The 20,520-nt window shown below is 43.9% G+C and overlaps 1 protein-coding gene across 1 annotated transcript in view; it reads left to right on the forward strand.

Annotated features, from left to right (window-relative positions):
- UNC79 (unc-79 homolog, NALCN channel complex subunit) overlaps positions 1 to 20,520 on the forward strand; it is a 305,852-nt gene that overhangs the window by 261,240 nt on the left and 24,092 nt on the right. The window contains exons 38-44 of the mRNA XM_069737139.1: positions 2,848 to 2,960; positions 3,040 to 3,125; positions 5,619 to 5,792; positions 6,016 to 6,084; positions 6,180 to 6,290; positions 7,227 to 7,331; positions 13,935 to 14,012. Coding sequence (XP_069593240.1) covers positions 2,848 to 2,960; positions 3,040 to 3,125; positions 5,619 to 5,792; positions 6,016 to 6,084; positions 6,180 to 6,290; positions 7,227 to 7,331; positions 13,935 to 14,012 — 736 coding nt within the window. The remainder of the gene's footprint in view (positions 1 to 2,847; positions 2,961 to 3,039; positions 3,126 to 5,618; positions 5,793 to 6,015; positions 6,085 to 6,179; positions 6,291 to 7,226; positions 7,332 to 13,934; positions 14,013 to 20,520) is intronic.

A 20,520-nucleotide genomic window follows, 5' to 3' on the forward strand; every position in this document is an offset into this window, starting at 1 on the left:
GACATGTCACCTGTTTTAGCTCCATCCCCGCTGTCAGACATGTGACCTGTTTTAGCTCTATCCCCGCTGTAAGACGTCACCTGTTTTAGCTCCATCCCTGCTGTCAGACATGTCACCTGTTTTAGCTCCATCCCCGCTGTAAGACATGTGACCTGTTTTAGCTCTATCCCCGCTGTAAGACATGTGACCTGTTTTAGCTCTATCCCCGCTGTCAGACATGTGACATGCTTTAGCTCCACCCCTGCTGTAAGACATGTGACCTGTTTTAGCTCCATCCCCGCTGTAAGACATGTGACCTGTTTTAGCTCTATCCCCGCTGTCAGACATGTGACCTGTTTTAGCTCCATCCCTGCTGTCAGACATGTGACCTGTTTTAGCTCCATCCCTGCTGTCAGACATGTCACCTGTTTTAGCTCCAGCCCCGCTGTCAGACATGTGACCTGTTTTAGCTCTATCCCCGCTGTAAGACGTCACCTGTTTTAGCTCCATCCCTGCTATCAGACATGTCACCTGTTTTAGCTCCATCCCCGCTGTAAGACATGTGACCTGTTTTAGCTCTATCCCCGCTGTCAGACATGTGACATGCTTTAGCGCCACCCCTGCTGTAAGACATGTGACCTGTTTTAGCTCCATCCCCGCTGTCAGACATGTGACCTGTTTTAGCTCCATCCCCGCTGTAAGACATGTGACCTGTTTTAGCTCTATCCCCGCTGTAAGACATGTGACCTGTTTTAGCTCTATCCCTGCTGTCAGACATGTGACATGCTTTAGCTCCACCCCTGCTGTAAGACATGTGACCTGTTTTAGCTCCATCCCCGCTGTAAGACATGTGACCTGTTTTAGCTCTATCCCCGCTGTCAGACATGTGACCTGTTTTAGCTCCATCCCTGCTGTCAGACATGTGACCTGTTTTAGCTCCATCCCTGCTGTCAGACATGTCACCTGTTTTAGCTCCATCCCCGCTGTCAGACATGTGACCTGTTTTAGCTCTATCCCCGCTGTAAGACGTCACCTGTTTTGGCTCCATCCCTGCTATCAGACATGTCACCTGTTTTAGCTCCATCCCCGCTGTAAGACATGTGACCTGTTTTAGCTCTATCCCCGCTGTCAGACATGTGACATGCTTTAGCTCCACCCCTGCTGTAAGACATGTGACCTGTTTTAGCTCCATCCCCGCTGTAAGACATGTGACCTGTTTTAGCTCTATCCCCGCTGTCAGACATGTGACATGCTTTAGCGCCACCCCTGCTGTAAGACATGTGACCTGTTTTAGCTCCATCCCCGCTGTCAGACATGTGACCTGTTTTAGCTCTATCCCCGCTGTCAGACATGTGACATGCTTTAGCGCCACCCCTGCTGTAAGACATGTGACCTGTTTTAGCTCCATCCCCGCTGTCAGACATGTGACCTGTTTTAGCTCTATCCCCGCTGTCAGACATGTGACATGCTTTAGCGCCACCCCTGCTGTAAGACATGTGACCTGTTTTAGCTCCATCCCCGCTGTCAGACATGTGACCTGTTTTAGCTCTATCCCCGCTGTCAGACATGTGACATGCTTTAGCTCCACCCCTGCTGTAAGACATGTGACCTGTTTTAGCTCCATCCCCGCTGTCAGACATGTGACCTGTTTTAGCTCTATCCCCGCTGTCAGACATGTGACATGCTTTAGCGCCACCCCTGCTGTAAGACATGTGACCTGTTTTAGCTCCATCCCCGCTGTCAGACATGTGACCTGTTTTAGCTCTATCCCCGCTGTAAGACGTGACCTGTTTTAGCTCCATCCCTGCTGTCAGACATGTGACCTGTTTTAGCTCCACCCCTGCTGTCAGGCATGTGTTTTTAGTTCTAACTTTATAACGGTCTTCTCATCTCCCACAATGCATTGCTGACATGAGCAATTAGCTTGGGATGTGAGTGGAGGAGAAATAATCATGTAACTCAATAGCGTAGAAGTAAAGCAAAGTTCCTATCATGTTAGTTTTTTCTGCGCTGATCTTTGCTCAGAAGCGGCGTTCTTCAATAAAGCTTCTGTTACTGCACTATGATTTGCTATGGACGTCACATGACAAAACAATAATTAATGGCTCCCGGTAGAGTTTCACACTAATGAGAACAATGATTTCATCCTTTTAATTAAGTCACAGTGAAAGATTTGTAGATGTAAATGTCACTGGCAGCCGAGACAACAAAGCAATCTCTAACCCGGGTGACAAAAGGCAACTAAAAAGCGGCGGTAACTCACCTCCATGATTACGTCAGTGTCAGGAGAGGAGACTTGTACTTGTCTCCTAATGATCTGCAACTCATTGCGGTTATCTCGCCCCATGAGTGCCACAGACGCCTGTAAACATTGCTCCATTCAAATTAAAGACACAAGACCCTCATCACTTTGGGGAGCTCAGAAGTTCACTGCATACCGCCTTTATTATTGGGTGCAAGGTATTAACAGTATGCAACCGGCTCTTAAAGAGTTTGTCCACCTTTTGGGGACAATTTATTTGTCTTAAATACATGCAGTTGGGTTTCATTAAAATTTTTGCTCAGGCACTTTGTTTCCCTGCATATTCAACTTGTGCTCATAAATCAGCTGAGAGAAGCTCAAAAAATGACAGATGAACAAGTTACAAACGATGTCAGCAGAAGTTCGCTGATGGGTTCTCAGTTAACTCATTCAGCAGCCAGGGATATGTAAGGCAACACAGAGGCTACTGAAGGCACACATACATAATTTAAAATGGAACTCAGATACATGCAAAGAACAAACATATAAAAATACATGAAAAAATTAAAACATTTTCCTTCTAAACTTGATAGTGATCTCATTGTCCATCTGTGCTTCGTCCACAGTATGATGATCCCGGGGAACGTGGCAGGGGTGGCCAAGCAGTTCCTGCGCTGTGTTTTCCATCAGCTGGCTCCCAATGGTATCTTTTCACAGCTGTTCCAGAGCAATATCAAAGGTGAGGGATCAGAGCGCACTCATCGTTCATCGCCATTATCGCGACACTCGCCGACACTCTCCTATTCTCTGTTCTACAGACGGCAGCTTCTTACGCACATTAGCAGCTTCTCTGATGGACTTCAGTGAGCTCAGCTCTTTTGCCGCCTTAAGCCAACTACTGGAGGTAAGTGACGGTCAGAGAGCGGCAGCCCCGATGTGCAATCAAATGCAAAATCTGCAGCGGAGGCTCTCACAGTTAATATATTAAGGGTGCCCCCATACTTTAAAGGTAATTGCCAATGGTCAGTGGGATAATAAAAAACATCCTATACTCACCACCCAGACTCTGCTTTTACTATAGTGTCCTCTAGTCTCATTCTGAGGAGGATTCACACGACCGCTGCAACCAATCAGCGATTGCGATTTTATTTCTTTATTACCCCAGCCTGGGCCTGTTGGCAAAATATTATAATTTAGAGGAACATCATGTAATGTACACACATACAACAATGCTAAAATATATTAAAAATTACTAGTGAAGAAATAACCCCTCAATTAAAGGTATAAAATTACGTTCTGAAGAACATAAGTTAGCACTTTTTGCAGATGATATCCTTCTATATATCACATCTCCATCTATGAGCCTACCAAACATCATTTCGGAACTGCACAAATTTGGCCTTCTAAGTAATTTTAAAATAAACTCTCACAAATCCGAAATCTTAAACATTTCATTACAACTCCCCTTGGTCGACCAATTAAGGACGACCTTTCCATTCAAATGGCGTTTTGACTTCCTCACCTACTTGGGCATTAAAATTACAGGCAAGACATCTAAATTATTTTAGGCTAATTTTAGGCTCTGCAAAAATTCAACTTAGATTTAGAAAAATGGCATAGGCTCCAGAGTTTTATTTACGCGATTTCTAAACAAACCAATATTGGCAGGCCGCTAACTCCTTTTGAGATGCTTTGCACATCAACAAACCCTCCGGACCATACTGTCTCACTGCTATATAAAATCTTTCAGGGGAGGAGGGCTCCGCTGCGAGGTTCGCCAATGTTCTTCTCAAAATAGGTGGGTGATTTGGGAAGGCCCTTATCACCTGAAGACAGAGAAAAAATTCTTCTCTTCACGTTTAGATCGTCATTATGCGCGGTGTCACAGGAGAGGAGCTATAAGATTCTAACAAGACTGTAAAGCGCTGCGGAATATGTTAGCGCTATATAAAAATAAAGATTTATTTATTTATTTATTTATGGTATAGATGTCCCTCCATGGTGCATGCGGTGTTCCCCACGACTCCTGACACCTGTTGGAGATGCTTAAAAGAGATAGGCTCTTATATGCATATTTGGTGGGATTGCCCCCGCATAAATAACTTGTGGTTGGCCGTCTTTGAACTTCATAATAAGATGTCCATCACACAGATCCAACCCTCAGCAAGCCTAGCATTATTGTCCCTATGTGATTTGTCGATTTCTCGATTTAAGAGGGGCATCCTCAAGACACTTTCTTACCGCTAATTCCACGCTTTTGGAAACAAGAAAAATTTCCTTCACGTGCGGAGTTTGTGGCAGAACTCAATGACATTTATAGAATGGAGCAGTTGATAAATCAGTCTCCAGGCAATGTAGACAAAACTTACAATACATGGGCTCCCTGGATTGCTTTTAGGGAAACCCCTGATCTAGACCTCTGGATTTCTAGAACCTGACGTATTACGTGGCTCGCCCTCGTTAAAGAAAACTGAACCATTTTTCAGTCCGCGCCCTGGCTGCTGGAACGGGATGACAGCCACACTTCTTTCCAGCATATTCCACACCTCCAGCCATTCCTCTCCTCTTCTCTCTATCCCCTTCCTCTTCTTTATCTTACTTTCTTTGTTTGTTTTGAGTTTGAATGAACATTGTGATTCTCGAATAATCGTAAAGAGATTTAGTAATGGTTATCAACTATTCCTGTTGTTCTTTATTTTTAATACTTTATAATACCAATATAACCAGTAATATTATCTACCAGAATGTTAAATTGCAAGATTTATGGTGATGTCACAACGTATCACTTGATTACGGTAACTTGTAACCATTGCCTAGTATCCTGCTGATTTACTTGGTTGTACCGTTTACCTTTATTTTTTTTGCTTTGATCAATAAACCTGATTTATACAAAAAAATTACTAGTGAAAGTGAAAACCACAGGTCTTATAGGTAACTGACAATTATTACTTGCAAGTTTAAATGAAAATAAACTAAATTCAAACAGCTAAGCTTACATTAAGGAAAACCCTGAAAGATGTACAAATTATACATTGATAACAACAAATAAGTAATTTTAAAAATGCAATAAAAAATAAGAGTTTGAGGTAAAATAATGAAATAGAAAGTTACTGTATATAATTAATTTAAAAAAAAATTAGGCCACTGAGGTCTTATTAAAAAGAGTAAAACAAATAGTAATAAAGTTAATATAAAAATAAGAGAAAGTGCAGTATAAAAAAGCAAAAGGTCTTTCTTGCTGGAAATGTGCAATGCCTCCCCTCCCCAAGAAATACACAGAGCTTAAATAATAGAATTTAGCATTAGTTGGTTTATTCCAAAAATGTGAAAATTTGCTACCCCTTGCAATGCACAAAGACAGGGCAATGATCACTGTTGGAGTCCTATTCCTTTTCAGGGGTTGAATAACAAGAAAAATTTACCGGCTGGTGGTACGATGTTGAGGTGCTTGGAAAATATTGCCACATTCGTGGAAGCCTTGCCTATGGATTCCCCTAGTAATCTGTGGACCACCATCTGCAATCAGTTCCAAACCTTTTTCACAAAATTGCCTTCTGTCCTTCCACTAAAGGTAAAGACATTTTCTATCCTCAACGGTTTACATTGCATATTGCAGTACCGCCTATGGCCACCAGATGGCCCACGTCAGAACGTGTCCTTTGTGGACGGTTATGTGGCCAGATTCCTGGATTTTGAGTAAATTGGTCACCACATTCTGTCCTGTGGCTGGATTCCTACATATTCATGTTGACCTCTCAGATTCTGACTAATCTTATGACTGTTTTTGCTGCCAGTGTTCCTTAGATTCCAGTCTTCGGATAATGATTTGTCTTCTGAAGATCCCGACATATAACGCCACCAGAGTAAGTGCAGTCCACCCTGCTCGTCTCACATCTTTATGGAAGTATGAGGCATTGATTGGACTCCTTGTGAAAACATCATTATCTCCCTATTACAGAGTCTGCTAGAGCCGTTCTCCAAGTTGCTGAGTTTCGTCATTCAAAACGGGCTGTTCACCTTGGCGTACCTCGTCGAGCTCTGTGGGCTTTGTTACCGAGCGTTCACCAAGGTGGGTGGCAGTAATCAATATAATTCATCTATAAATGTACTGCTTGTTGTTATCAGAAACAGTCAGCAAGCCTGTGTATGAAGGCGGTCAGACCCATGTGGTGTAATCAGTGCTCAGTTCTCTCCTGCCACAACTAAACGCAGGAGAGGTGATAAGCATCTGATCACTGGGGTCCCATCACTGGAGATCGGCCGTCGTGCATTGAGTCTCCATTGCTACGGTCTCCGCGAGTCTGCTAGGTAATGAATAAAGCATCAGCGCACATACAAGACTCCAATTAAACATGGAGCATAAGACCCCCCATCTGGCCTCAGGTGGGAGTAGCAGCAGCTACCACCTATTCTGTGCATATCCTTGCTACAATTTCCCCGACAGTCTTTCTCCATACAGCTTCCATTCTGTACGGATCCATCTTCAGGATTTGTGCTTGAGTGCAAAAACGGCAGCGAGCCGGTGATTGTGAAATATTCAAGAAGTCAATTAAGAAAAAGCGAGATCAATGAGCGACCTGTGAGGGTCAGCGACTTTACAGCCGGCTTCACTAATTGGAAATTATGTTAATGCAGCAGCTGATCAATGGTATTGATCGGAGTTTGGCATACAGGGGGCTTCATCTCGATGATTCACGGCCTTGTGTGGGATTGTGCAGGGCAGTATGACCGATCTTTGCGGTTATGCGAGTCTGTCCTGTTGTCCAGGGGCCCTGAATATGGTTCCATTTGTTGTTTCTGCCTTTGATGGAGGCGGATGATGTCTCCGTGCCACTTACAAATGAATGATGCCCCCTTTGTGCCCTCTAGACCCTGATCAAGAGGCCATTTTGGTATTACTTGGTTGAAGGACCAAAGCTCTACAAACCTCCTACCTGTAAGGCCTGAGCTCATGGTAAGGAGGGACAGGCACTTTACATTTTTACGGGGCCATCTTGAATTGCAGGAACGGGACAAGTACTACCTGACCCGCAGCGTGATCCTGGACCTACTACAAGCCTTGAAATTAAAGTCTCCCCTGCCAGACACCAACCTCCTTCTGCTTGTGCAGGTATGAAACGCTTCCCCTGACTGCACGTGTGAGGAGGAGATGTAATTACAGTGAGAAATAAATGGACCATTCCATCAGCAGCTCCCCCCAGCAGACGCTCTTTCTTTATCGCCTCTCATTGGGGGACACAGGAACCATGGGTGTATGCTGCTGCCACTAGGAGGCTGACACTATGCAAATAAAAAAGTTAGCTCCTCCTCTGCAGTGTACACCCCACCGACTGGCATTATACTCTTCAGTTTAGCTTAGTGTCAGTAGGAGGTGGACACGGGTCTTTCATTAGACCCTTATCTACCTCAATGTGCGTCGTTCCTTTTCAGGTTTCCGGAGGGATACAGGGTGAGCAGTCACACCTGTACTCCCACATTATGGACTATGAGTACGGCGTGTACTGCCACCCCGTATCCTCATAGATCCCACAGCAGGACCAAGATCCTGGCACAGAAGCGTGCTCAGAAGTCCGGTCCTGGCTCCGTCCCCCACCCACTCGCCCACCAGAGCCTGTCGGTCGGAGGAGACGAGGACGTCCGTCACCACCTACACGGACGTCTAATACCTTCCACTTCTACGTTTCCTGCGCAGTTTTTCTTTTGAGCAGCGCGGTGCCTTACTGGCAGCCGCACTGCTATTTCTACGGCCACACTTCTCCACCTGCGGCCGCACCTTTTTCGGAGACCCACCGATCTGGGTGACACTTAGGCCCCATTCCTTCCCGCAGTTTTCCACCGCGGCCGCGTTTTCACAGGCAGTCGCACTGCCTTACCTGCGGCCGCATCCTTTTAATCTTTGTGGCGCGGCCCCCTTCAGGCAGCCGCACCGTTTTCCCCGGCGGCCGTACCTTGGGAGGTGACGCGCGGCCGCGGTCCTATCCAGCGGCCGCTGGCTTCTAATACAGGCCCCGGCTCTTCCCGGGCCTACTTCCGGCGCCGGCATCGGCGCTCCCCCCTTTCCTGCGGCGGCTGCCGCGCCTATCAGCCGGGCGGCGCCCGCACTGTTTTTTGCGCCGCACCGCCGATTACCATCTTTTCGGCGGTCACCGGCTTCTAATTTAGGCCCCGGCTTTCCCCGGGGCCTACTTCCGGTGACGCGCTCGCCCACTTCCGGTATCATCGGGCGGGCTTTCTCCCGCCCGACAAACTCCGCATTCTCCTCCCACCGGCGCCATCTCGTCTGGCTCCGCCCCTTCCTCCACGCCGCTGCTGGACGCTTAGGGCACGAGTCTCCTTCATTCTGCCACGCTCCTGCGCCGGGAAACTTCGCAGAGCGCTCGGTCCGGGGACGCAGCACGCCATCTGCGCCGGGGATCCATAGCATCTTCCTGCAGCTCCTGGTATCCGGGCTTTTCGTCTGCCGTGAGTAGCTCTGCACTGCAGACTGACACCCTCCTCTGCCCCACTGTCCCCTAACCTGCTGGCATTTTCTTCAGGGACCTCTTCAAAATGTCTAACTCTAAAGGGGGCCGCTCTCGTCCTCCGACTTCTTCATCTTCTGCCCTAGTCACCTACTTTGCATGTTCGTCCTGTAACAGCAAACTTCCCTCAGGTCAGTCCTCCCCGCTGTGTCAGTCCTGCAGCAACCCGATTGTTCCCACCGCCCAGGATCCCCCGGCTGTTCCGCCCGAGACTGACCCCCCCATCCCAGGCTGGGCCGCCTCTCTGTCACAATCGGTGGCGGATTTAACACGGGTATCTCAAACCCTGGTGTCCGCGCTGGATCGGTTACCCCTGCAGACCCCTGCCGTGGCCAGCGGGTCGCAGGAACCGCCGCCCGAGCCCTCCTTGATAAGCCACAAAAGGTCCAGACAGGAACGTCGGTCTGAGTCCTCTTCGCGCTCCATCTCGCCACTCGGCCCTCCCCTGCGGTCGGCATCTCCTCGACCCTCCTCCCCTGAGTCAGGCGAGGCACACTCTGATGCGCCCTCGGAGGATATTTCGGAGCTGGATTCTAACCAAATCGCCACCATGAGGGAGATGGTCCAGAATCTCATTGTGGCAGTAAACCAATCTTGTGGCATAAAGGATCCCTCTACGGAACCCGCAGATCAGGCGGTTTCGTTTAGACGGGCCAAACCACCTTCCAAGTTTTTTGCTCCTCATCCTGAATTCGAGGAAATCATGTCCAGAGAGAGAGAGAACCCCACTAGGCGTTTTCAGAGGGGAAAACGCCTGGGTGTGCTATATCCCTTTTCTCCAGAAGTTACCGCCAATTGGACGGTCTCTCCCTCGGTGGATCCACCTGTGTCCAGGCTGTCCACCAACACGGTGCTTCCTCTGTCAGGCGGAGCATCTCTGAAGGACTCTAATGATAGGGCTATAGAATCCTTTGCGAAGTCAGCTTTTGAAGCAGCTGCAGCGGCCATATGCCCAGCTTTTGCTTCCACTTGGGTTTCTAAATCCATCTCCAAATGGGCCAAAGAACTCCGTCGAGGTATCCTGGACGGGGCGCCTCCCATGCAACTAGCGGAGCTTGCCAACCAGATTTCCCACGCCGGTGAATACCTGGTCTCTGCCTCCCTGGATGTCGCGTCTTGTGCGGCTCAGGCTTCCAGCAATGCCGTTGCCATCCGCCGCACCGTTTGGCTCAAGGCCTGGCAGGCGGATTTATCTTCTAAAAAGTCCCTCACTAGTCTGCCCTTCCAGGGCTCTCGTCTCTTTGGTTCCCAGCTGGATCAAATCATTAAGGACGCCACCGGGGGTACAAGTTCTCTTCTCCCCCAGGCTAAGCCTCGTCGCCCTCCTCCTAGACGGCAGTTTCGCTCTTTTCGGCCCTTTCGTCGCTTCGCTGCGTCAAACTCCTTTTCCCAGCAGCAACAGAGGCCACAGGCACGTCAGGAGAAGAAGGCGGTGTCCTTTAGGCCCACTCTGTCCTGGCGTCCTCGCTATTCCCAGGGTAGATCCTCCAGGCCCAGGACTGGAAGATCCACCTCGGCATGACTCTCGGCAAGACCCCAGCCCACCTCCCAGGTTGGGCGGCCGTCTTCTCTTCTTCAGGGACGTCTGGATTTCCGCAGTGGAGGACGCATGGGTCAGGGAAGTTGTATCCTCGGGATACAAGATAGAGTTCGCCTCCCGACCCAGGGATCGTTTCTTCCAATCCCGTCCTCCAAGAGATCCCGCTCTAGTTCCGGGCTTCTTCGCAGCCATCGCTTCTCTGCTCAAATCCGGGGTAATCGTTCCCGTCCCAGAGAAAGAACGGTTCACGGGTTTCTACTCGAACCTTTTTGTGGTACCGAAAAAAGACGGCAAGGTTCGCCCCATTCTGGACCTCAAATGGCTGAACAGGAGAGTTCGCCTGAGACACTTCAGGATGGAATCCCTTCGTTCAGTAATTGCTTCCATGGAGGCCCAGGAATTTCTATGCTCAATAGATATCCAGGACGCCTACCTCCATGTCCCGGTATTTCCCGGACATCACCGTTTCCTGCGCTTCGCAGTACAACAGGAACACTTTCAATTCGTCGCCCTGCCGTTCGGTCTCGCAACCGCTCCAAGGGTGTTCACGAAGATCATGGCGGCGCTGATGGCAATATTGAGAGTCAGAGGCCTGGTCCTATTTCCATACCTAGACGACATTCTCATCAAGGCTCCGTCCTTTGCTCAGGCCCACGAAAGCCTGTCCATTGTTCTCGACACCTTAGCCCGTTTCGGGTGGCTGGTCAACCGGAAGAAGTCCTGCCTTATCCCTTCTCAGCGCATCATCTTTCTGGGCATGCTTTTCGACACTCGTCAGAGCAGAGTCTTCCTTCCCAAGGACAAGAGATCCACTCTTTGTCGGGACATACGCTTGCTCCAGGGTCCTCGGCCTCCCTCCCTCCGATCGGCCATGAAGGTTTTGGGGAGGATGGTGGCTACCTTGGAAGCGATTCCCTTCGCCCAATTTCATTCGCGACCCCTTCAGCAAGCCATTCTGTCTCAGTGGGACAGGTCTGTCTTCTCCCTGGATCGGCCGATCAGGCTCTCTTCTCGGGTCAAGCGGTCCCTCAACTGGTGGCTGATGTCACCTCTCATCTCCCAGGGCAGGTCCTTCCTTCCAGTTCACTGGCAGGTGGTGACAACGGACGCCAGCCTGATCGGCTGGGGTGCGGTTTTTCGCCACCTGACGGTTCAGGGCCGTTGGTCGTTGCAGGAGTCAACTCTGCCAATCAATGTCCTCGAGATTCGGGCCATCTTTCTGTCCCTCCGCCACTGGGAAAGGATCCTCAGGGGCCTTCCAGTCCGGATCCAGACGGACAACGCCACGGCTGTGGCGTATGTCAACCATCAGGGGGGGACCCGGAGCTCCTTGGCCCTTGCCGAGGTATCCAAGATCCTCCTTTGGGCAGAGGCAACGGTTCCGGTGATATCCGCGGTGCATATCCCCGGCGTGGACAACTGGGCCGCCGACTTCCTCAGCCGCGAGGGCCTCGCGGCAGGGGAATGGTCCTTGCATCCGGAGGTCTTCCATCAGATTTGCCTTCGATGGGGGACTCCGGATGTGGATCTCACGGCGTCTCGAATCAACAGGAAGGTTCCGCAGTTCGTCTCCAGGTCCCGCGATCCTCTCGCAGTGGACGTCGATGCTCTGGCCATTCCTTGGTCACAGTTCGAGCTGCCCTACCTGTTCCCACCCCTTCCATTACTTCCCAAGCTGTTGAAGAAAATCAAAGCGGAAGGGGTGCCGGTCATCCTGATCGCCCCGGATTGGCCCAGGAGAGCTTGGTTCGCGGAGCTCGTCAACCTTCTCGCGGACGCTCCCTGGCGCCTTCCAGACAGGCCCGATCTGCTGTCCCAGGGTCCGATCTGCCACCCGAATTCTCGGTCGCTCAGTTTAACGGCGTGGCTGTTGAGACCGCGGTTTTAAGAGCGTCCGGCCTCTCGGACCGGGTGATTCACACTATGATTCAGGCTCGGAAGCCTTCGTCTTCCAGGATTTACTACCGCACCTGGAAGGCTTACTTCCGTTGGTGCGAGTCCAACCGCGTTCCGCCTATGGTTTTTTCCCTGCCTTCTCTTTTGGCCTTCCTTCAGGCAGGACTGGATTCGGGCCTGGCGCTTAGCTCCCTGAAGGGTCAGGTCTCTGCGCTTTCCATCCTCTTTCAGAAGACCTTGGCCTCTCGGCCACAAGTTAAGACCTTCTTTCAAGGGGTAGCCCATGCTGTCCCGCCGTACAGGGCCCCTGTGGAGGCATGGGACTTAAACCTGGTACTGGACGTTCTGAGGGTTTCCCCCTTTGAACCTCTTAGGGAGATTCCTCTATCAGTTCTATCTTGGAAGGTGACCTTTCTTGTGGCCATCACGTCTATTCGCCGCGTTTCCGAGTTGGCGGCCCTGTCTTGCCGCCCTCCGTTTTTGGTCATTCACCAGGACAAGGTGGTCTTCCGGCTCCCACCTTCCTTTCTTCCTAAGGTGGTTTCCACCTTCCACCTCAACGAGGACATCGTTCTACCTTCCTTTTGTCCAGTTCCGACTCATCCTCTGGAGCGATCATTGAACAAGCTGGACCTCGTCAGGGCAGTGAGGATCTATCTGGACAGAACGTCCACTTTCCGGAAGACGGATTCCTTTTTCGTCATTCCTGATGGCACGCGCAGAGGCCAACCGGCTTCTAAAGCGACTATTGCTCGCTGGATCAGATTGGCAATTTTGGAGGCTTACCGGGTCAAGAACAGAGTGCCCCCTCCTGGGATTAAGGCTCACTCTACCCGGGCAGTCGGCGCCTCCTGGGCGGTGCACCACAGGGCTTCCGCCTTACAGCTTTGCAAAGCGGCAACTTGGTCTTCCATCCACACGTTCGCCAAATTTTACAAGGTCCATACCTACGCTTCGGCGGACGCCGGCCTAGGCAGAAGGATCTTGCAGGCGGCAGTGGTGAGTCCTCTGACCTGATGGAAGTCTGTCTTTCCCACCCGTGGGACTGCTTTGGGACGTCCCATGGTTCCTGTGTCCCCCAATGAGAGGCGATAAAGAAAACAGGATTTTTGGTTGCTTACCGTAAAATCTGTTTCTTGAAGCCTCCATTGGGGGACACAGCTCCCTCCCAATGTTTCTGTTATCTGTTTTATGACTGTTCTCACGTTTACAGTTCTCAAGTTTGTGGTTATGGTTTTTCAACCTTGTTCTTTTCTCCTACTGCTTTCTCACTAACTGAAGAGTATAATGCCAGTCGGTGGGGTGTACACTGCAGAGGAGGAGCTAACTTTTTTATTTGCATAGTGTCAGCCTCCTAGTGGCAGCAGCATACACCCATGGTTCCTGTGTCCCCCAATGGAGGCTTCAAGAAACAGATTTTACGGTAAGCAACCAAAAATCCTGTTTTTATGGGCTGAGCCCTTTTATTAAATTAAAGGGCCGGCATTAAGGATCTGTATTTGCATCTCAGCTCGTGGGATCGTTTCTAAGCAAATGTGACCTACTTAAAAGAAGTAGGAGAATTAAAGTGCACCTGCCACCATCACTCAGGCACAGACCAGGTGTCACATATTCTCTGCTTTGTGTGTCTTACTATTTTTGATGGCACTATGGCCACCAGGTGGCTCTCTTCTCGTGCCTTATGTATTTAGAATAACCCTCCCGATCTTTTGGTTTTTTTTAATTGTCTTGATATTGACTCTTGTTGTGTTGTCAGTTCATCTGCGCAGACTTTGGAACGAAGTTGTCAGAGTCGACGATCATTCACAGGCAGATGATCGCGTCATTGCCCTCGGTGAGTGATGATCTGCAATAAGTAGATAATGAAACAGAAGTAAGATGTTCTGCATCTGCTCAGTCCTGCTCTTCGTCCACATGGGGCGCTTTAGTGGAGATAGATAATATATGAGAAAGGTAGATAGGATGGAATGAAAATATTAGATAGATAAAAAAGAAAAAAGGTATGAGATCTATAGATGGATGGACAGATCATCTCCACCCTCCATGACTCCAGCGCTGTCAGTCCTGCAGAACGGGTCAGCACCTCTGTCCGTCTCTTCACTCCTATGTTTGTGTTCCTGTCAGACATATCAATCTGTGAGACAGTCGGGTCCAGTTCAACACAATGAGTATCTGCCACATTATCATATCACAGGACTTCTGCTCATGGTGGGACCTTACACACATTTAACCTCTTCCTTTCTGCCGTTGGACAAGCTGCATTAACTCCTCCTCTGCTGCATCACTGCTCTTCATCAACCTGAAAAATCTCTGTGGCTTTCATATGAACTATAATCGATATCTATTAATTATGGTACATTGCTGCAGACTACACTAATGCTATTATAAAAAGTCAATGTTGGGATTCCTGCTCGCCTCTCTTGCTAATAAAAAATTAGTCAGGACTTTAATAATGTCAGGATAAAAACAGCATTTTTTAAATGCATGATCTCACCAGGAAATGTTAAAAGTAATTTTTAAGAAAATTTAGCAGCTCAGAAATAAAATAAGGCTCATGATCAGGCATCTTGCATTACAGCTCGCTGCTATATTATTGTAATATTTTCATCAGCACCACAATAAAATAAAAAGGTCTGCATCCTGAATGTTTAGTTACACTGTAACACCGCTCAAAATGTACAATAATATAACTACTATAATACTGCCCCCTATGTACTAGAATATAATAACTAGAATGCTGCTCCTATGTACAAGAATGTAACTACTATAATACTGCCCCTATGTACAAGAATATAACTATTATAATACTGCTACTATACACAAGAATATAACTACTATAATACTGCCCCCTATGTACAAGAATATAACTACTATAACACTACTCCTATGTACAAGAATATAACTACTAAAACACTGCTCCCTATGTATAATAATATAACTACTATAATACTGCTCCTATGTACAAGAATATAACTACTATAATACTGCCCCTATGTACAAGAATATAACTACTATAATACTGCCCCTATGTACAAGAATATAACTACTATAATACTGCCCCTATGTAGAATAATATATCTACTATAATACTGCTCTCTATGTACAAGAATATAACTACTATAATACTGCCCCCTATGTACTAGAATATAATAACTAGAATGCTGCTCCTATGTACAATAATGTAACTACTATAATACTGCCCCTATGTACAAGAATATAACTATTATAATACTGCTACTATACACAAGAATATAACTACTATAATACTGCCCCCTATGTACAAGAATATAACTACTATAATACTGCTCCTATGTACAAGAATATAACTACTATAATACTGCTCCTATGTACAAGAATATAACTACTATAATACTGCTCCTATGTACAATAATATAACTACTATTATACTGCCCCTATGTGCAAGAATATAACTACTATAATACTGCCCCTATGTATAAGAATATAACTACTATAATACTGCCCCTATGTACAAGAATATAACTACTATAATACTGTTCCTATGTACAAGAATATAACTGCTATAATACTGCCCCTATGTACAAGAATTTAACTACTATAATACTGCTCCTATGTACAAGAATATAACTACTATAATACTGCCCCTATGTACAAGAATATAACTACTATAATACTGCCCCTATGTACAAGAATATAACTACTATAATACCGCTCCTATGTACAAGAATATAACTACTATAATACTGCCCCCTATGTATAAGAATATAACTACTATGACACTGCCCTCTATGTACAAGAATATAACTACTATGATACTGCCCTCTATGTACAAGAATATACCTACTATAATACTGCTCCTATGTACAAGATTATGACTACTATAAAACTGCCCTCTATGTACAAGAATATAACTACTATAATACTGCTCCTATGTACAAGAATATAGCTGCTATAATACTGCCCCTATGTACAAGAATATAACTACTAAAACACTGCTCCCTATGTATAATAATATAACTACTATAATACTGCCCCTATGTAGAATAATATATCTACTATAATACTGCTCTCTATGTACAACAATATAACTACTATAATACTGCCCCTATGTAGAATATAACTACTAAAACACTGCTCCCTATGTATAATAATATACCTACTATAATACTGCCCCTATGTAGAATAATATATCTACTATAATACTGCTCTCTATGTACAACAATATAACTACTATAATACTGCCCCTATGTAGAATATAACTACTAAAACACTGCTCCCTATGTATAATAATATAACTACTATAATACTGCTCCTATGTACAAGAATATAACTACTATAATACTGCCCCTATGTACAAGAATATAACTACTATAATACTGCCCCTATGTACAAGAATATAACTACTATAATACTGCCCCTATGTAGAATATAACTACTATAATACTGCTCTCTATGTACAAGAATATAACTACTATAATACTGCCCCTATGTACAAGAATATAACTACTATAATACTGCCCCTATGTATAAAAATATAACTACTATAATACTGCCTCTATGTACAAGAATTCAACTACTATAATACTGCTCCTATGTACAAGAATACAACTACTATAATACTGCCCCTATGTACAAGAATATAACTACTATAATACTGCCCCTATGTACACGAATATAACTACTATAATACTGCTCCTATGTACAAGAATATAACTACTATTATACTGCTCCTATGTACAAGAATATAACTACTATAATACTACTCCTATGTACAATAATATAACTACTATAATACTGCCCCTATGTACAAGAATATAGCTACTATAATACTGCCCCTATGTATAAAAATATAACTACTATAATACTGCCTCTATGTACAAGAATTCAACTACTATAATACTGCTCCTATGTACAAGAATACAACTACTATAATACTGCCCCTATGTACAAGAATATAACTACTATAATACTGCCCCTATGTACACGAATATAACTACTATAATACTGCTCCTATGTACAAGAATATAACTACTATTATACTGCTCCTATGTACAAGAATATAACTACTATAATACTGCTCCTATGTACAATAATATAACTACTATAATACTGCCCCTATGTACAAGAATATAACTACTATAATACTGCCCCTATGTACAAGAATATAACTACTATAATACTGCCCCCTATGTATAAGAATATAACTACTATAATACTGCCTCTATGTACAAGAATTCAACTACTATAATACTGCTGCTATGTACAAGAATACAACTACTATAATACTGCCCCTATGTACAAGAATACAACTACTATAATACTGCCCCTGTGTACACGAATATAACTACTATAATACTGCTCCTATGTACAAGAATATAACTACTATTATACTGCTCCTATGTACAAGAATATAACTACTATAATACTGCTCCTATGTACAATAATATAACTACTATAATACTGCCCCCGTGTACAAGAATATAACTACTACAATACTGCCCCTATGTACAAGAATATAACTACTATAATACTGCTCATGTGTAGAAGAATATAACTGCTATAATACTGCCCCTATGTACAAGAATATATGTACTATAATACTCCCCTATGTACAAGAATATTATTACTATAATACTGCCCCCTATGTACAAGAATATAACTACTATAATACTGCCCCTATGTACAAGAATATAACTACTATAATACTGCTCATGTGTAGAAGAATATAACTGCTATAATACTGCCCCTATGTACAAGAATATAACTACTATAGTACTGCTCCTATGTACAAGAATATTATTACTATAATACTGCCCCCTATGTACAAGAATATAACTACTAAAACACTGCTCCCTATGTATAATAATATAACTACTATAATACTGCTCCTATGTACAAGAATATAACTACTATAATACTGCTCCTATGTACAAGAATATAACTACTATAATACTGCCCCTATGTACAAGAATATAACTACTATAATACTGCCCCTATGTAGAATAATATATCTACTATAATACTGCTCTCTATGTACAAGAATATAACTACTATAATACTGCCCCTATGTAGAATATAACTACTATAATACTGCCCCTATGTAGAATATAACTACTATAATACTGCTCTCTATGTACAAGAATATAACTACTATAATACTGCCCCTATGTACAAGAATATAACTACTATAATACTGCCCCTATGTATAAAAATATAACTACCATAATACTGCCTCTATGTACAAGAATTCAACTACTATAATACTGCTCCTATGTACAAGAATACAACTACTATAATACTGCCCCTATGTACAAGAATATAACTACTATAATACTGCCCCTATGTACACGAATATAACTACTATAATACTGCTCCTATGTACAAGAATATAACTACTATTATACTGCTCCTATGTACAAGAATATAACTACTATAATACTGCTCCTATGTACAATAATATAACTACTATAATACTGCCCCTATGTACAAGAATATAGCTACTATAATACTGCCCCTATGTATAAAAATATAACTACTATAATACTGCCTCTATGTACAAGAATTCAACTACTATAATACTGCTCCTATGTACAAGAATACAACTACTATAATACTGCCCCTATGTACAAGAATATAACTACTATAATACTGCCCCTATGTACACGAATATAACTACTATAATACTGCTCCTATGTACAAGAATATAACTACTATTATACTGCTCCTATGTACAAGAATATAACTACTATAATACTGCTCCTATGTACAATAATATAACTACTATAATACTGCCCCTATGTACAAGAATATAACTACTATAATACTGCCCCTATGTACAAGAATATAACTACTATAATACTGCCCCCTATGTATAAGAATATAACTACTATAATACTGCCTCTATGTACAAGAATTCAACTACTATAATACTGCTGCTATGTACAAGAATACAACTACTATAATACTGCCCCTATGTACAAGAATATAACTACTATAATACTGCCCCTATGTACACGAATATAACTACTATAATACTGCTCCTATGTACAAGAATATAACTACTATTATACTGCTCCTATGTACAAGAATATAACTACTATAATACTGCTCCTATGTACAATAATATAACTACTATAATACTGCCCCTGTGTACAAGAATATAACTACTATAATACTGCCCCTATGTACAAGAATATAACTACTATAATACTGCTCCTGTGTACAATAATATAACTACTATAATACTGCCCCTGTGTACAAGAATATAACTACTATAATACTGCCCCTATGTACAAGAATATAACTACTATAATACTGCTCCTATGTACAATAATATAACTACTATAATACTGCCCCTATGTACAAGAATATAACTACTATAATACTGCCCCTATGTACAAGAATATAACTACTATAATACTGCCCCTATGTACAAGAATATAACTACTATAATACTGCTCATGTGTAGAAGAATATAACTGCTATAATACTGCCCCTATGTACAAGAATATATGTACTATAATACTCCCCTATGTACAAGAATATTATTACTATAATACTGCCCCCTATGTACAAGAATATAACTACTATAATACTGCCCCTATGTACAAGAATATAACTACTATAATACTGCTTATGTGTAGAAGAATATAACTGCTATAATACTGCCCCTATGTACAAGAATATAACTACTATAGTACTGCTCCTATGTGCAAGAATATTATTACTATAATACTGCTCCTGTGTACAATAATATAACTACTATAATACTGCCCCTGTGTACAAGAATATAACTGCTATAATACTGCCCCTATGTACAAGAATATAACTACTATAATACTGCTCCTATGTACAATAATATAACTACTATAATACTGCCCCTATGTACAAGAATATAACTACTATAATACTGCCCCTATGTACAAGAATATAACTACTATAATACTGCCCCTATGTATAAAAATATAACTACCATAATACTGCCTCTATGTACAAGAATTCAACTACTATAATACTGCTCCTATGTACAAGAATACAACTACTATAATACTGCCCCTATGTACAAGAATATAACTACTATAATACTGCCCCTATGTACACGAATATAACTACTATAATACTGCTCCTATGTACAAGAATATAACTACTATTATACTGCTCCTATGTACAAGAATATAACTACTATAATACTGCTCCTATGTACAATAATATAACTACTATAATACTGCCCCTATGTACAAGAATATAGCTACTATAATACTGCCCCTATGTATAAAAATATAACTACTATAATACTGCCTCTATGTACAAGAATTCAACTACTATAATACTGCTCCTATGTACAAGAATACAACTACTATAAT

The sequence above is a fragment of the Ranitomeya imitator genome, chromosome 1 (genome assembly GCF_032444005.1).
Source record: "Ranitomeya imitator isolate aRanImi1 chromosome 1, aRanImi1.pri, whole genome shotgun sequence".
In the NCBI taxonomy this organism is placed as follows: Eukaryota; Metazoa; Chordata; class Amphibia; order Anura; family Dendrobatidae; genus Ranitomeya; species Ranitomeya imitator.